Consider the following 17,983-nt stretch of genomic DNA (forward strand, 5'->3'; position numbering starts at 1 on the left):
AAGACATTGCATATGTCCGCCATGATGGTCAGAGAGTTCGAATTGCTTGAACAGTTTAGAGATATGAGTTTGGTTTGCGAATGGTCACCTCAGAGTGTGAAACTGGGTATGCTGAAGATTGATAGTGAATTTCTGAAAAATATCAAGGAAGCACAGAAAGTTGATGTAAAGTTTGTGGACTTGTTGATTGCTAGAGATCAGACTGAAGACAGTGATTTTAAAATCGATGATCAAGGTGTGTTGAGATTCCGAGGAAGAATTTGTATCCCAGACAATGAAGAGATTAAGAAGATGATTCTTGAAGAGAGTCATAGAAGTAGCTTGAGTATTCATCCGGGAGCTACGAAGATGTATCATGATTTAAAGAAGATTTTCTGGTGGTCTGGTTTGAAACGAGATGTGGCACAGTTTGTGTATTCCTGTTTAGTTTGTCAGAAGTCGAAAGTCGAGCATCAGAAACCTGCTGGGATGATGGTACCTTTAGATGTGCCAGAATGGAAATGGGATAGTATATCGATGGATTTTGTGACGAGTTTGCCGAATACTCCGAGAGGGAGTGACGCAATTTGGGTTATTGTTGATAGGTTGACGAAGTCAGCTCATTTTCTACCTATTAATATTAGTTTCCCTGTTGCCCAGTTGGCAGAGATTTACATCAAAGAGATTGTGAAGCTGCATGGTGTTCCTTCGAGCATTGTATCAGATAGAGATCCAAGATTTACTTCTAGATTTTGGAAAAGTTTGCAAGAGGCTTTGGGTTCGAAGTTGAGATTGAGTTCGGCGTATCATCCACAGACAGATGGTCAGTCGGAGAGGACAATTCAGTCGCTAGAGGATTTGTTGAGAATTTGTGTTCTTGAGCAAGGAGGAACTTGGGATAGTCATCTTCCGTTGATCGAGTTCACTTATAATAATAGCTATCATTCTAGTATTGGAATGGCACCGTTCGAGGCTTTGTATGGTCGGAGATGCAGAACTCCGTTGTGTTGGTTTGAATCAGGAGAAAGAGTGGTCTTAGGACCAGAGATTGTTCAGCAAACTACTGAGAAAGTTCAGATGATCCAAGAGAAAATGAAGGCGTCGCAGAGTCGACAAAAGAGTTATCATGATAAGCGTAGAAAAGACCTTGAATTTCAGGAAGGAGACCACGTGTTTTTGAGAGTCACTCCTATGACTGGTGTAGGACGTGCTTTGAAGTCAAAGAAGTTGACCCCGAAGTTCATTGGTCCGTATCAGATATTGGAAAGAGTTGGAACGGTGGCTTACCGAGTGGGTTTACCGCCGCATCTTTCGAATTTGCACAACGTTTTCCATGTGTCGCAACTTCGAAAGTATGTTCCGGATCCATCTCATGTAATTCAGAGTGACGATGTGCAAGTTAGAGACAACCTTACGGTAGAAACTTTACCGTTGAGGATTGATGATCGTAAAGTGAAGACGTTGAGAGGCAAGGAGATACCTCTCGTGAGAGTCGTTTGGTCGGGAGCGACTGGTGAAAGCTTGACGTGGGAGCTTGAGAGTAAGATGCTAGAGTCTTATCAAGAGTTGTTTACTTAAGGTAAATTTTCGAGGACGAAAATCTTTTAAGTGGGGGAGAGTTGTAACGCCCACTTTCGTTTAATCGTTATTTAATCGAGTTTAGGCAATTATATTATAATTATATAATATATGCATGATTTTGATATGTTTTGATGATTTGTGGTGATTTTGATGATTTGATTGATGACGTGATAAGTTATGAGTTTTGGAGGATTTGATAAGATTAGAGAATTTATTTTATTGTTAAATAAAATAAAGATTTGAAAATAATATAAAATATTTAGTTGAGGGCTGTTTTGATATTTTAGATAGTTTTGGGGGTGAAAGTGAGATAAGATAAGTAATTTGGAAGAGATATAAATAGGAGAAGACCTAATATTTTAGAAACTCATTGTACGTGAAAACTTTTGGAAAAGGGAGAAAAGCTTAGAAGGGAGAGAGCATAGAGAGGGCTGTGATTTCTTCATAACCAGGTAAGGGTGAGACTAATAATTCAATAATGTTAATTACTGTAATTCTGATGATTAGTTGACAAAGTTAGGATTGATTTAGAGAAGTTTTGGAATTAGGTCAAAACCCTAAAAATTGATGATCAAACGGTAAAACTTGTTAGATTAATGAAAGAACCGTCCTTTAACCTTAGAATATGTTTAGGATGAATTCTGGAATCAAAATTAGGCTTTGAACCATGTTGTGTGATGGATTTTTGAGAAAAACCCTAGTCTGCCCGTGCTTCTGTTCATCGCTCGCCACGGCGAGGGATGATCCTCGCCTCGCGAGTGATGAACTTCATCGCTCGCCACGCGAGCCCCTTTCCTTCGCCTCGCAAGTTGTTTGGTGCAACTCGCCATGGCGAGCAACCCTTCCTCGCCTCGCGAGCTTAGGCAGAGTGCATGTCATATTTCGTGTTTCGACCTTTTTAGTTGAATCTTGTATGCCTTTGAGCACCTGAACATACCTAGTATTGATTAGGAATGAGTGTAGGATCAGAGGGAACCCAGAACAACCTTAGTTTGGGAGTTGAGTGGTACTCGCCATGGCGAGTAAGTACTCTCGCCTCGCGAGCACAACCAGGATGAACTTGTTTACGTGTTTATGCGATCTGTGTCGCACTTGTTGATTAAGAGTGAACCCCTAACTGGTAATGAGACCTAGTGATGTCGTTTAATGCAGACTGTAGAGTTGTTTGAGTTATATTAATATTAATTGAATATGAACTATTGTATTGTATATTCATGCAAGATAAGAAGATGTGATAATGATACAAATTATGTGCTTTGATATAATGATATCATCTTGTTATGTGACCTGTTTATGCTGCTTCCGTTATTTAACTAAGTGCATAATTATATGATGAAGTTTAGCTCCAAATTATTGGATGCATGTTGATAAGTGATTACGATGTTTTGTTCATATGTGTCCATGCATAGCATATCATTGAGCTTAGTCCTCACCACGAATATTAGGAGCTTTGTCCTCCGCACGTTTTATAGGAGCTTTGTCCTCCGCACGATTAAAGTATATTAATACTTATGATGACGATTGGTACCACATGCATATAAGGAGTCTAGGAGCATTGTCACATTGTCATGATTAAGATGCCTTGTTGATGATGAATGAATATGTGATTACGTGATAAGTGTTCATTGATTATGTTATGTTGTTTATAATGATTGGATATATGATTACGTGATAACTGTTTAGCATTTATGCAAAGTTAATAATGGAATGATTATGATGTTAATTTATGATTCGCAATTACATTGATTAATGTTATTTTATTATGAAATCTCACCCCTTCTGCTTGAAAATGTTGCCCTTCGTATGGGTAACTTGCAGGTGATCGTGCTTAGTGTGCAGTTGCCGTCGTGAGTGGCCTTGCCTTCACTGTGTCGTCTAGGTCGCTCTGATACGTAACGGGATGGGGTTAATGCTATAACATGCTTCATTCTTTTACGTGAACTGCCATGATAATTTATGCTTTGATAAACTCTTTTGAGATACTTGTTGGGCCTGCGAGCCAAAACGTTTATGATTTATGTTTATGATTTTCCGCTGCAAATGTTTAAGATATTGGTTAAATTATTATTTAACTGTTGGATTACGTTATATGTGATATCCCGTTGCTTGATGCTTACTCTGATAAATGTTATGCTTTTAAAGAAATTTTAAATATTGGGAAACGGAGTGTTACAGAAATCCTCCACTATAAATACTAGGCATGTGCATCCTCCTTGCGCCCATGCTTCTAACTGAGCATGTGCATCCCCCTATTTTACATCCTAATATAAATTGACATTGTTAAGTAGACGCTTCAATCCTTATAGATACGAACTTTATAAATATTATTAGTTGAAGAAAATTTAGTATACTTGTTAAATTATCCATCATACGTCCTCGTGAGCATAACTCAGTTGATATGGACAATGCATAAAATATGCAAGGTTCAGAGTTCAAATCCTGGCCACCACAAAAAAAAAAAATTATCCATCATACTTCAAGATCAAGTTGCAGACATATTTACGAAGGCATTATCAAGAGTCAAGTTTAATCAATTATTATTAGAGTTTTATATGTTTTTAGAAAGAAAAAACAATAATGAAGAAAACAAATTAATGTTAATAATAAAAAGTGTGCATCTCATTTAAAATTCCAAATCAAATTTCACAACCTACATAAGCGGCAAACGAAAAATATTTCCCGGCAAACACAGCGCGCGAGAATATTCAAAACCCCAAAAAACAAAGTAAAATAAAAAACACTAACATGCCAATCTCATTTCCCTTCTTCACTTCCAAAAAAACAAAACAAAAATGGATATCTCAGAGATCGCTAAGAAACTCAAACTCTCCGATTCCAAACTTCTCATCCGTAAAGCCGCTGAACTCCGTCGCCTCTGCGATGTTCACTTTGATTCCTCCATCATCGGCGTCGTAAGTCGCTTTTTGTTTACTTACAATTCTATAACCGTTTTCAGTTATTTTTGTTTATAACCGTTTCTTACAATCTTTTTTTTAGGGTGAAGTTGCAAAAGCTATTATCTGTATGGAAATCGCTGCGACGAAACTTGGTGTTCTTTTCGATCGATCTTCTGCGGTGAAGCTTAGTGGAATGTCTGATAGGGGTTATATTAGATCCTATAATTCACTTCATAATACAATTGGTGTCAAGTAAATTAATCTTTTTAACCTTTTTTTTACATTTTTAATTATTTCTTTTTTGTTTTCTTTTTTATAATTTTTTAATGATGAATTTGTGTTTAGGTTGAAGCTTGATGTGAGGGAATTGGCGATTCAATTTGGGTGTGTTCGGATTATACCGTTTGTTCGCGATGGTCTGAAACTGTAAGTTCTTGATTTTGTTGTTTGAATAACGTATGTTACGTGTTTGATAAAATGCTGATGTGAATGTGTTGATGTCTTGATGAAGTGGTTTCTTGTTGTTTGTAGTTATAAGGAACGGTTTCTTTCATCGTTGCCGGCTGCTCGTCGTGCAAGTGCTGATTTTACTCGTCCGGTTTTTATGGCTGTTGCTTTTTATTTATGTGCAAAGAAACATAAGGTACATTTGTAATAATCTTAATGCAAACACACAGTATGTGGTTATATATTGTAATGATATGATTTATGATTGTTATTTGCAGCTAAAAGTTGATAAGATTAAGCTGATTGAACTTTGTGGTACATCTGAATCTGAATTTTCTAGTGTAAGTGTTTTATACGCAAAATGTACAATGAATCTCTAATGTGTGATGGGTTTATTAGGTTTGTGAGCGGTGTTAATGACTTTAAATGAATTGTGAATTGGTGTTGTAGGTTTCTACTACTATGAAAGACTTGTGCCATGATGTTTTTGGGGTTGCTAAAGAAAAGAAAGACCCTAAAGAAGTGAAGACCAATAGAGGTATATACCCCTTTTTCAGTTTTATGTATTGCTTAACATAGCATGTTCTATTCAGTTATTGCTTTTCGATTCATGTTTTTGCATTAAGCGTGTTCTTTTCTGATTCTCTGCTTCTTTGGGCAGATCTGCTTGATGTCTTACCAAGCAAAAGAAAAGCTGAGGATGGCGGCTATTTGTCTGATGATGGGGAAGAGGTATCAATGGCTACTCTCTCTTTGAAGCTTACATGATTAATTATAATTTGTTTTGGTGTAACATTGTTAAATTATTTGTAAAAAACAATGAATTGGTTCTTTTCATCAGTGTTATTTTTTACTGGGATATGAAACTGATCTTTATAGACCAAATTTCATATTGGTTTTACCCAAGTTGAACTCTTTTATTGCGGATAGACTAATTTTGTGGTCATGTCTACTGTACTATATTGTTGGAGGTTTACAGTTAAATTTTTAGAAAAAAATTTATGGGAAAAATTCCATGTCTTGTATTATCTGTTGGTTCTCCATGTGTTTCTGATCTTTTTTATTGACCATCCCTTGTTGCCCTGTCTTAAATCCCACATTTTTTGTATTATCTGTTGAATCCATACACTGGCTTGATTAACGAAACTACAAATGAAGATTAATGTGAAGTGATTATAGGCAATGTTGAAATCTGCAACACAAGGTTTGCGGTAAATTAAACCAGAATATGAAGAGTAAAACATCGACTTTACATATGGAGTTTTGTCATAGTTTAGAATGCTTTTATCCTTTTAGAAATTCTTTGATGACCAGACAGCAAGAATACCCAAAATGGTCCATTTATTTTATTTTTTGCTAATGCATTCTTGTCATCAATGGCAAAGTTGGTGGATGCATAATGCATTATTGCCCTTTACAACTCTGGCTTATTAAACACCAGGGTCTATTAGATTGATGAGCTAGTGATGTTCTGTGCACTGATGTGGCACATCCTTACTAATTGATGGTTTTTGTTTAAATCCAAAGTCAGATCTAAATTTTACAAAGCAAAACTATATTTACAGTATCAAAGCAAGTTTGATAGCTGCAATAGTAAATGTATAAAAAGCTTGCATTTAAGTTGCTTCATGTGTAATAATAGGAAGCTAGAAGTTGATTTTTCTTACAGTTTTATGTGAATGAGATGTTCACAGTACTCTCCTTGATGCATTTTTTTATGGTTGGTTTATTTATTAACAGTCATCGCATTTTTCTGTTGAACAATTTTGTAAGGTAATTAAATTGATTTTCAATAATTGGACCAAGTATAGTGTATTCATAATAATGTCTCAACATTTTAGTGACAATTGCTTCTCTTTGAAGGTTATACTAGTTGTTTATGAGCTGTTGCATTGTTTTGTTCTTTGTAGTGGCCTCTATTTGGCAGGGTCATAGTAAACCAATTCCGCTTAATTATGATAATTTCAATTCAGCCTGGGAAAAAACCTAGTGCATAGTTTGGATAAGTGGATTTAAATGTGTGCAGCAGAAAGTGCAGTTGAACTCATTCTGTTTTGATCTAAATAGAAATTCTCAAATAAAATCTTGTTGTATTTAGTTTAAAAAGTGATGATGGGGAGTCAGTTTAAAACACAGTACCACAATATTCTGCTGTTTGATTCATTTTTTACTTTCACCATTGTGTTGTTCTGTTGCCTTGTATTCTTACAGTTTTATGTTAACATTTTATGTATAGTGGCTTTTCCAATTCATATGAATAATAAAATAGTCATTTGTCTGTATATCCAGGTTTCAAGTTATAAAAAAAGGAAACAGATGGAAACAAAAGATTATGAGAAATGGAAATCTTCAGTCCTTACATCCAATAAACAAGATAAGAAAGAAGGTATTGAGACAGTTCTTGCACTTTTCTTATACCATGTCTCAACCAAAGATCTAGACAGTTAATCTTGTTTTTGCTTTAACTCTCTGTAGTGCCCAGCAAGAAACCAAAGCAGACTCGCCTCAACTTCGTCAAGGAAGCTCCTGAGACCCAGAAGTTGGAGGCGATGTAAGATGGTGGTATTCTTTGATTTGCTTCGTATTGTGATGAAAGTTAATTCAAGTGGAAGTTCAGTACAGTATAACACAAAGCATGAAGATGGGCATTAATCTATGTAGCAACATAAGAGAAGTGGCCTAGTTGATTATTCTTACAATGTTCTCAATTTTGTTAGTTTTCTTTTGGGGAATTGCCAAAGCATTAATCTATAGCAAGAACTCTGTACAGACTGTTACTTTTTATCATTGGAATTTGGCTTCAAAATGAGTCACATATAGTTGTTCATTTACTCGTATTAGATAGTGAATCTGTAAATTCATGTGTGTGGGTTTTTCTATTTATCCAACAAAGTTTGGGATAATGCTACCTTTCAACTAGAATGCCTAACACCAGTTCATCTTCAAGACTTTTGTAACCCTAACTTGTAGCTATCCCATCAATAACTTCTCAGTTATTCAACATTATCCTCTAAACATCAAGCATATGTTTTATCTCTCACTAGTAAAGTTGAGCCTACTAGTTTTCATGCTGCTAGTCAGGATTCTAGATGGATTACTGCTATGCAAAATGAGGTAGAAGCACTAAATGCAAACCGCACATGGGAATTTGTTGATCTATCTCCTGATGTTGTCTATTAGTAATAAATGGGTGTACAAAATTAAAAGACATGCAGATGATAGCATAGAGAGATTTAAAGAAAGATTGGTTGCTTTGAGGTTTCAATCAAATTTAGTCTTGCAACTTACAAAACTTATATACTCAAGAAATTCTTGGTAGAGGTCAGACTTAATTTAAGGATCAGATTGTTCTGAATAGTATAATGATAAATACTAGGTTAATTTACTACCAAAGCGTTCTAGATAATATAATGATAAATATTAGCCAAATAATTTACTAAATACTAGATTGTTCTAGATAGATGTTATGCAATTAATTTAATAAGGACCATATCATTCTGGATCGTGTAATGAAATTGTTATTAATGTGATTGTGCATGATTTGTGTTTAAGATAAATAATAAAAGATAAGGGCAAGAGGGTTATCCTAGTAGACCCAATGTAGGCTAGTTCAGTCCTCATACTTCGTGTGAGATTTTCCGCTATAGTTTTTAGCTACCAGAATGTTCTAGACAACTCTATTCTTCTCGATCACATTAGATTAGTTTCTTACACTGTATTATCAACCACGACATAGTTTACAATTCTTTTGCTTTCACACTAGAAACGTACGTTGGTACTTTTCTTTCTCAAACTAATTAGAAATAGACTTTGAGAAAATGATTCAATGATAATGATAAGATTGTTTTGGATTGATTTTACACTAAACTCATGTTTAAGCATATGATGATATGAACACACTTAGAATATGTGATCCACAAATATGTTACGAGCTGGAGTGTGTATTCAAGTTTTCTCAAGTTTTTAAGAGCATCCAAGCTAATCTCTGTCTCAAACACTTAATTCGATTAAAATTATACCTTGGAAATTATGATTTCAATCATTTTCTACCCTGGGTGTTTGGTTTAAGTGGTTTGAATCGATTCAAAAGGATTTTGATTCGATTCATTCAGTGCCTCGAGTCTTTGGCCTCTAGCTGTTGAATCGTATCAAAGTTCTTTAAATTAGATCGATCTTCATATGGAAGCCATGATTCGATTCAAAAGCATGCCTATGCAGTTTTGAATCGATTCATTCTTCAACTGAAACTTGCTTGAATCAATTCAATGTTCTTGACCTTCGTGTCAATCTTCATAGCATCCAGATTTCCAATTTTACACTAATTGAATCGGTTCATGCTTCGCATGATTTGATTCAAGCTCGTATTTTTAGTGTTATTTTGAGGAAAACTTTCTCCTTTCACTCACACCTAAATATACATCACTCATTTTCTCACCCATAGAATCAATTTTCAAAAACACTATAAAGTCTCCAACCTCTTCTTTTCTACATCCTTCTTCAGTTTAAACACTTTTTTTAAGAACTATTGTAGAATTTGAGATCTAGATTGTTAGGGTGCTTAGGTTACTTTCAAGGATCTTGGTGGTGCATGAAAGATCTAAGACAAATGGAGATACTTTTCACCTCCAAAGGTAATTGTGGGGGTTCAAGAGGATGCATAGCAAAGACGATTTCTTGGAGTAAAAGATCAAAGGATTGCATGCAAACTTGAGATTCAAAGACCTCGTGGCTGATTTCAAGAGACCTTAAAGATTGGATATAGTGTACTTGATTAACATAGAAGATTGGGAATCAAAGGAGTCTTTGTAATTATACACTTGTAAACATTTTAATCAAAAGAGGCCTGTAAAAGAGACGTTTTCTTCTACGAAGAGATGACATACCCATAGTGAGGACGAAAAAGGGGAAACCTTTATAAATCTCGATGTTCTTCTTTCCCTAAATCTTTAAATTTCAGCAAATCAATTCTTGATATATATTTATGATGATGAATTAGGTTAATTTCTATTTGTGTTGTGGATGAATAAATTCTAAAAACTTTTTTTTCAAGAGCTTGTCGATTTAATCACCTTTGCAGTAGAGATTAACTTGTTGCTTAATTCATCACATATATCAAAGTGTGTAATTACTTTTATAGTTATTTCTTATTTAAGAGTACGTTTGGTTTGATATAGTGATATGTTTAGTAAATTGTTGTGTGTATTGATTAATTGCTTGCTACGAAATAATTCAAGGTTGAACATCTCGTTCGTAATTGAATTATCTTCGTTCATTGCTTATTCTATTATCTTTAAAGCTCTTGCAAAATTCAATTTTTAAACCACACTTTTGCAAACGTTTTTAGCCCAAGAAGCTATTCACCCCGCTAGCTTCTTCCTATTATCGTCATATCGATCAACAACTGACATCAAAGTTTGGTTTCCTCCCTAACAGGTTAACATAAACTTCTATACTTTTGAGTAAAATACGTAAAAAAGAATACTAATCTAATCTAATGCTATTAGTTTTTTTTTTAGATTATCTAATACTACATCCGTCTCTAATTATAAAATCTTTTAGAGAATTTTTTTTGTCCCTTCTTATAAGACTCATTTACTATTTTCAACTACATTAATTATTTCTTTACATACATGCCCCTATTTATTATACATCTTTTTTTTTTTCAATCAACAATAAATAACATGTTGAAAACATAAACCATCATCTCTCTCTTAAAAAATAAAATTGTCAAAACAATAGTAATCAGAAACATATTTAATACAAATATCCACTATCTTAATTCCCATAATTTTTTCAAAAAGGTTCTATAATTAGGGACGGAGGTAATACTATAGATCCTTTTTTGAAGGATAATTAAGGAACTTATTAAAAATTTATTAAAGAAACATACTAATCTAATCTAATACTATAGTTTTTTGGGTTAAATATGTTTTTAGTCCCTATAAATATGTCAACTTTTTGTTTTAGTCCCTCTAAACTTTTCCTTCAACTTTTCGTCCCTATAAAATTTTCAATCTTCACTTTTGGTCCCTCTTTTAAAGTAAACTCATATGTAAAATTCATATTTTTTAATAAAATTTTCCAGAAAAAATTAAAAATATTATAAGAATCACTCCAAAAAAAATTAGATTTTTTTAACAAAATATAAATTTAATATGAATTTTTATATATTTTAAGGTTAAAAATTCATATTTAATTTGTGTTTTGTTAAAAAATTCTAGTTTTTTTTAGGAATTTTTTTAGAATATTTTACACATTTCTGCACAATTTCATTAAAAAATACAAAAATTAAATTAAAAATAGGGACCAAAAGTAGTGATTGAAAATTTTATAGGAATTAAAAGTTGAAGGAAAATTTTAAAAGGATTAAAACGGAAAATTGACATATTTATATGAACCAAAAATATATTTAACTCTAATTTTTTTAAGATAATCTAATACTATATTTAAAAAACATGATGATTATACTTTTCCTAATAGATAAATATTGATTCCTTTTGCATTGACCCATGTTGTTCGTGTCAAAGAAGGCATGCCATGAAGAAACGTGTATGTAATAACCTAAGAGACTTCTCTCTGTCAACTCAATCAAGTTGCCCCATTTGCATTTTGCCTGGTCAAACTTGGCATCCTTTTTATAGTTCCATTATTTTTTTTATATAATTCCATTATTATTAGCCAGCATACAATACAATACTCACGTCAAAAAAATCCTCTACAAACCTAACTACTAAAGATCCCTGTATCTCACAAATCACAACCTTTCACTGTTTTAACTCGACAAAAAGACAAAGGTATAACTAGTTAGTTTGATTTGGTTTAGAAAAGACACAAATACGTACCAATAAGAATGACTTTCTTCTTTATTTATAAACAAATTGTTCCAAAATAAGTGAGCAATCTTAATTTATGTAGAATACGAAAGAAGTAATTGACTTGGTTCGATATTTACAATCTTTTTCATAATATTTCAGTAAAACTATATAGATAAGAACACATTGATTTTGTAACCAAAAAAAAAAGAACACATTGATTTAGTTTGGTTCAATCAATTTGAGATTTTAAAAACAAAAAAACAAATATATATTTTATACTCTATTGGGGTGACTTGTTCACTTTCAATTATATCTTAAACAATTTTTTTATAACAATGTTATACTGTCGATGTCATTTAAAAAGATGAGAATTTTTATTATATTTATTATCTTGTTGATGTCATTGAAGAAAAAAAAATACATAGTTTAATACTATATAATTTGTTACTATATGAAAGTGCAAAACATTTAAACATATAATTTTAATTAAAATCAAAATACAAATTGATATACTTTTACACATTATCACTTTTCCGAATACCAAAGAGATCTCCAAACGGACATACAAAATGACGTCTTCGACCATTTTCTTGTATTTACAAATTCAATCTTTCAACTACATGTTATTTCTCTTTTGCTTCTCAATCTTCAAATTCCTTTTATTAGTAATATCATCCTCAACTAACTTAAAGAAGCTACATCCTTTGTCAATTGAATTTTTATAGTTCTTGGCTTCACTTTAAATTGAGTGAAGCAATAAGGCAAAGAAAAGATACACATCCAGGTAAATTATGAGATATGACAACTTCATATAAAATTGGATACATAATAATTCTTATATGTTATTACAAATAATTTAATTGCATTACAACTGAGTGGTGGAAGAGGTATGGATCAAATGCGATAAATCTGCAGCTCCTTGCTATTAAAATAATGATTTTGACTTGTAGCTCATTCGAACGTGAGATGAATTGGAGTGCTTTTGAGCATGTGCATATTTGATATTATGTTCTTTAGAATTAGAGTTTCATAATGTATTATCTATCATTTATTTTAAACTAACATTTAAGTTATAATTTGTAATAGATTCAATCCAAGAAAAGAAATAGGCTTGAACATGAGATGTTGCAGAACTTGTTTTTCATCAAATATAGCCAAACTTTGAAAGAACGCAATAATAGTAATGACAAGATTGATACGGTGATATTGAATGATATTAATGCTAGTAGCGAGTGGTTATAGGGAGATGAATATTGTGTAGGTCAAGTTGATGTTGTCTATGATAATGATGAGTTTGGTTGGCTAGATAGTAGCAAGTGGTGCTGCTGAGCCCATAGTTCAAGCAACCTCCGTCTCGGCCTAAATGTTCATGTTCTAAGGCAAAAGCAAAGAAAGTGGTAGATGTAACGCCCACTTTCGTTTAATTATTTATTTAATCGAGTTTAAGCGATTATATTATATTTTTATAATATATGTGTGAGTTTTGTTGAGTTAAGATGATTTAAGTCGATTTGGATGATTTGATGTGTTTTGGTGATTTGATAAGATTATGAGACTTATTTTATTGTTAAATAAAATAAGATTTGATAAGAAAATAAAAATATTTATGTTGAGGGCTGTTTTGAGATTTTAGATAGTTTTGGGGGAGAAAGATAAATAAGATAAGATAATTGGAGGAGGTATAAATAGGGAAACCTAGTTTTAGAAAAACATAACGTACGTACGATCAGTTTTTGGAAAAAGGGAGAAAAAGCCATAGAAGGAAGAATCACCAAGAGAGTGCTGCGATTTTCTTCATACAAGGTAAGAGTGGGACTAATAATTCAGTAATGTTAATTGTTGTAGTTCTGATGATTAATTGACAAAGTTAGGATCGATTTGGAAAAGTTTTGGAATTAGGTTAAAACTCTAAAATTGATGATCAAACGGTAAAAATTGTTTAGATTGATGTAGAAACCGTTCTATAACCTTAGAATATGTTTTGGATGAATTCTGGATGTGAAATTAAGCTTAGAACCATGTTAGATGATGAAATTCATGTAGAAACTGCATTCTGCCCGTAGCGACATTCATCGCTCGCCTCCCGAGCAATGATCCTCGCCACGGCGAGGGATGAACTTCATCGCTCGCCACGCGAGTCAAAGCCCCTCGCCTCGCGAGTTACATGTCGTAGCTCGCCACAACGAGCAACCTTACTCGCCACAGCGAGCATGACCAGAGAGCATGTCATTTTCTGAGTTTTTGACTTTTGAGTTGAACCTTAGATGCCTTTGAGTACCTTTAGGTGCCTACTATTGATTAGGGAATGATTTAGAACGAGATTGAACATAGAACAACCTTAGTTGGGATTCTGGCTTGTACTCGCCATGGCGAGCTGATGCTCTCGCCTCGCGAGCACTTCCAGAACTGAATGCTTTTGAGGATTGTGAGACTTGAGATGTTTGGTTTGGTTAGAAGAGGAACTTTAGGTACTAATGAGACCTATTAAAGATATTGACTGTGAACTGTGAAGTTTTTATGAACTGTTTAGAGATTATGAAATGAAATATGAATTGATTTCCTTTACTTGAATTATTATTGAATGATCAAGAAATTGTTGAGAATGATCTGTTATTGAACATGATGTGATTTGATTATGCGGCAAATGTTATTTAACTAAGTTGCATGTTATGAATAAGCTGATGAAGAACTCCAAATTATTGGATGTATATGTTGGAACAAAATGTGTTTCACAAAGAACCTTTTTAAGTTTTGATGATAACAAGGTATTAAAAATTGTCAATTGGTTATTACTAATAATTGTTCAAGTGTACAGGACCAAAAGCTACTCAAGTTATTTTGATAGGTCTTGGAAGAACAATGGAAAGAAAAAGAAATTCTGAGCATCTGAAGAAAACTGCTCCTGAAGCTCAACTGCTCCTGAAGCTAAACTGCTCCTGAAGAGATGACGTCATCAGAAGCAGAAAGTCATCAGAAGCAGAAAGTCATCAGAAGCAAAAGTTTTCATCAGAAGCAATATTTTCACCAGAAGCTAAATTTGATCCTTTAGTCAAACTGAAGATTCAAAGTTGCTGATTCTCAATTCAGTCTTATCAAAGAAGAATGAAGAATTGAAAGGGAGGTATCAACGGATATATGGAAAGCACTCTGCACTTGTCTCTCATTAATAGAGTTGACAAAGTACAAGTGTACAACCACTACCTCCACTACTCTGTTTTCTGTCTACGCTACAAGACAAAACAACAGCCATGCCTGCAGAATTTGTACAACTCAAGATGGGAATGAATTTGAAGTTTATCCTTCAAAGGACTACACCCAAATCAGGCAAAGGATCACTGGTGGATAATCAAAGGATTTCAAACGACTCTTTAGACGTGCTGATTATCTCAACGTCTCTTTCACACCTCTATATAAAGGAGTGAAGACTTGAAGATTTTATAGAGATACATAAGTTCAAAAGCGCCAAAACTCTGTCAATTTGATTCTACAAAGCACACTGAATTTCTGCACTGATTTGATACATCTTAGAAATTCAAAGTCTAGAGTCTTTTCTGTATTGTATTGTGAACACCACTGATTGTATATCAAGTGTTCAATTCAAACTCAATTCTCTGTATTTTTGTTTGATTAGAAGTCTCTTGCCTGCGTGCTTGAGCATTAGAAGTCTCTTGCTTAGTGCTTGAGCATTGGAAGACTCTTGCGTGTGTGCTTGAGCATTGTTTTGTGAAGTCTCATACTTTGAAAGTATTGAGCAGTTGTAATCTTGTGATTATAGTGAAATCTCCTTGGAAGTGCAAGGGGGACTGGACTACTTCCGTGTTGTGGAAGGAACCAGGATAACTGCCTGTGTCTTTGTCTTTCTTTTCTCTGCTCTGTTCTTTTCCGCTGCAATCTGACTCTGATCATTTCATCAGAAGCAATCAAACTGCTTCTGAAGTTTTATCAGAAGAAGAATCTCTTTTTTAAGAGAAAAAGAAAACACAATTCAACCCCCCCCCTTCTTGTGTTTTTCACCTTCAATTGGTATCAGAGCTTGCTCTGTTATCACAGCACTTAACCGTGTTACAGTTCAAGATCTATTAGAAAAACATGTCTGGAGATGAGGAATCAGTTACTCCAAAATACACAAGTGTCAAGCATGACTATGATACTGCTGACAAGAAAACAGACTCTGGAAAAGCTCCAAGGTTTAATGGAGATCCAGAAGAGTTTTCTTGGTGGAAAACTAATATGTACAGCTTTATCATGGGATTAGATGAAGAGTTATGGGACATACTGGAAGATGGAGTTGATGACCTGGATTTAGATGAAGAAGGAGCTGCTATAGATAGAAAAATACATACTCCTGCTCAGAAGAAGCTTTACAAGAAGCACCACAAAATCAGAGGGATTATTGTGGCTTCTATACCTCGCACTGAATACATGAAGATGAGTGACAAATCTACTGCGAAGGCTATGTTTGCGTCACTATGTGCCAACTTTGAAGGCAGCAAGAAGGTGAAAGAGGCTAAAGCTTTGATGCTAGTTCATCAGTATGAACTTTTCAGAATGAAGGATGATGAGAGTATAGAAGAAATGTACTCAAGATTTCAAACTTTAGTTTCTGGATTGCAGATACTGAAGAAAAGCTATGTTGCTTCTGATCATGTTAGTAAGATTTTGAGAAGCTTACCTTCAAGATGGAGACCCAAAGTAACTGCTATTGAGGAAGCTAAGGATCTAAATACTTTAAGTGTTGAAGATCTTGTTAGCTCACTCAAAGTGCATGAAATGAGTTTAAATGAGCATGAAACCTCTAAGAAGAGTAAATCCATTGCTTTACCATCTAAAGGAAAGACCTCAAAGTCTTCCAAAGCCTACAAAGCCAGTGAATCTGAAGAAGAATCACCTGATGGAGATTCTGATGAAGATCAATCTGTAAAGATGGCTATGCTGTCCAACAAGCTTGAGTATCTGGCAAGGAAGCAGAAGAAATTTTTGAGCAAGAGAGGTAGCTACAAGAACTTCAAGAAAGAAGATCAGAAGGGATGCTTCAATTGTAAGAAGCCTGGTCATTTCATTGCTGATTGCCCTGATCTTCAGAAGGAGAAGTTTAAAGGCAAATCCAAGAAATCAAGCTTCAACTCCAGTAAATTCAGAAAGCAAATCAAAAAGAGCTTGATGGCGACCTGGGAAGATTTGGATAGTGAATCTGGTTCTGAAAAAGAAGAAGCTGATGATGATGCTAAGGCAGCCGTTGGGTTAGTGGCAACAGTATCATCAGAAGCAGTATCAGAAGCTGAATCAGATTCAGAAGATGAAAATGAGGTATATTCCAAAATCCCTAGACAAGAACTTGTTGATTCTCTAAAAGAACTTTTATCACTGTTTGAACACAGAACCAATGAGTTGACAGATTTAAAAGAAAAATATGTTGATTTGATGAAACAACAAAAATCAACTCTATTGGAACTGAAAGCTTCTGAAGAAGAACTCAAAGGGTTTAACCTCATATCAACAACATATGAAGATAGACTCAAGAGTCTTTGTCAGAAGCTACAAGAAAAATGTGATAAAGGTTCAGGCAATAAACATGAGATTGCCTTGGATGATTTTATTATGGCTGGAATAGACAGAAGCAAAGTTGCTTCTATGATCTACAGCACATACAAGAACAAAGGCAAAGGGATTGGATATTCTGAGGAGAAATCCAAAGAATACAGTCTCAAGAGCTACTGTGATTGTATCAAGGATGGATTGAAATCCACCTTTGTGCCTGAAGGTACAAATGCTATAACTGCTGTTCAGTCAAAACCTGAAGCTTCAGGTTCACAGGCTAAGATCACATCAAAGCCAGAGAATCTTAAGATCAAGGTAATGACAAAATCTGATCCTAAGAGTCAAAAGATTAAAATTCTGAAAAGATCAGAACCTGTTCATCAGAATCTGATTAAACCAGAATCTAAAATTCCAAAACAAAAGGATCAGAAGAACAAAGCAGCTACTGCCTCTGAGAAAACAATACCAAAAGGTGTCAAACCTAAAGTATTGAATGATCAGAAGCCACTCAGCATTCACCCTAAGGTACAAGGGAGGAAAAGTAAAACCTCCAAAACTAACCCAAAAGGACCCATGAAGATATGGGTACCTAAATCTGAATTGGCCAAAAATGCAGGTGTGCTTAAGGGCAAGAGAGAAACAAAGGTCATGGTACCTAGACAGCGGATGTTCAAGGCACATGACTGGAGAGAAAGCTTTGTTCCTTACCCTTACAATGAAAGATGG

At 34.2% G+C, this 17,983-nt stretch overlaps 1 protein-coding gene across 1 annotated transcript; it reads left to right on the top strand.

Moving 5' to 3' along the window:
- Positions 1-4,271: 4,271 nt before the first annotated feature.
- Positions 4,272-7,850, top strand: LOC11413988 (origin of replication complex subunit 6). The gene is made up of 9 exons (XM_003613694.4): positions 4,272-4,472; positions 4,558-4,709; positions 4,803-4,883; positions 4,989-5,100; positions 5,183-5,245; positions 5,355-5,442; positions 5,566-5,636; positions 7,194-7,290; positions 7,380-7,850. The coding sequence occupies exons 1-9, from the start codon at positions 4,353-4,355 to the stop codon at positions 7,457-7,459; spliced, it is 864 nt and encodes a 287-aa protein (XP_003613742.1). The 5' UTR covers positions 4,272-4,352; the 3' UTR covers positions 7,460-7,850.
- Positions 7,851-17,983: the final 10,133 nt, after the last annotated feature.

This window comes from Medicago truncatula, chromosome 5 (genome assembly GCF_003473485.1).
Source record: "Medicago truncatula cultivar Jemalong A17 chromosome 5, MtrunA17r5.0-ANR, whole genome shotgun sequence".
NCBI lineage: Eukaryota > Viridiplantae > Streptophyta > Magnoliopsida > Fabales > Fabaceae > Medicago > Medicago truncatula.

Excerpts from the sequence above, each read along its gene's own strand:
- LOC11413988 (XM_003613694.4), top strand. The coding sequence starts at position 4,353 with ATGGATATCTCAGAGATCGCTAAGAAACTCAAACTCTCCGATTCCAAA. Across the intron at positions 5,101-5,182 it reads TATGTGCAAAGAAACATAAG|CTAAAAGTTGATAAGATTAA; the intron begins GTACATTTGTAA and ends TGTTATTTGCAG. Across the intron at positions 5,637-7,193 it reads TGTCTGATGATGGGGAAGAG|GTTTCAAGTTATAAAAAAAG; the intron begins GTATCAATGGCT and ends CTGTATATCCAG.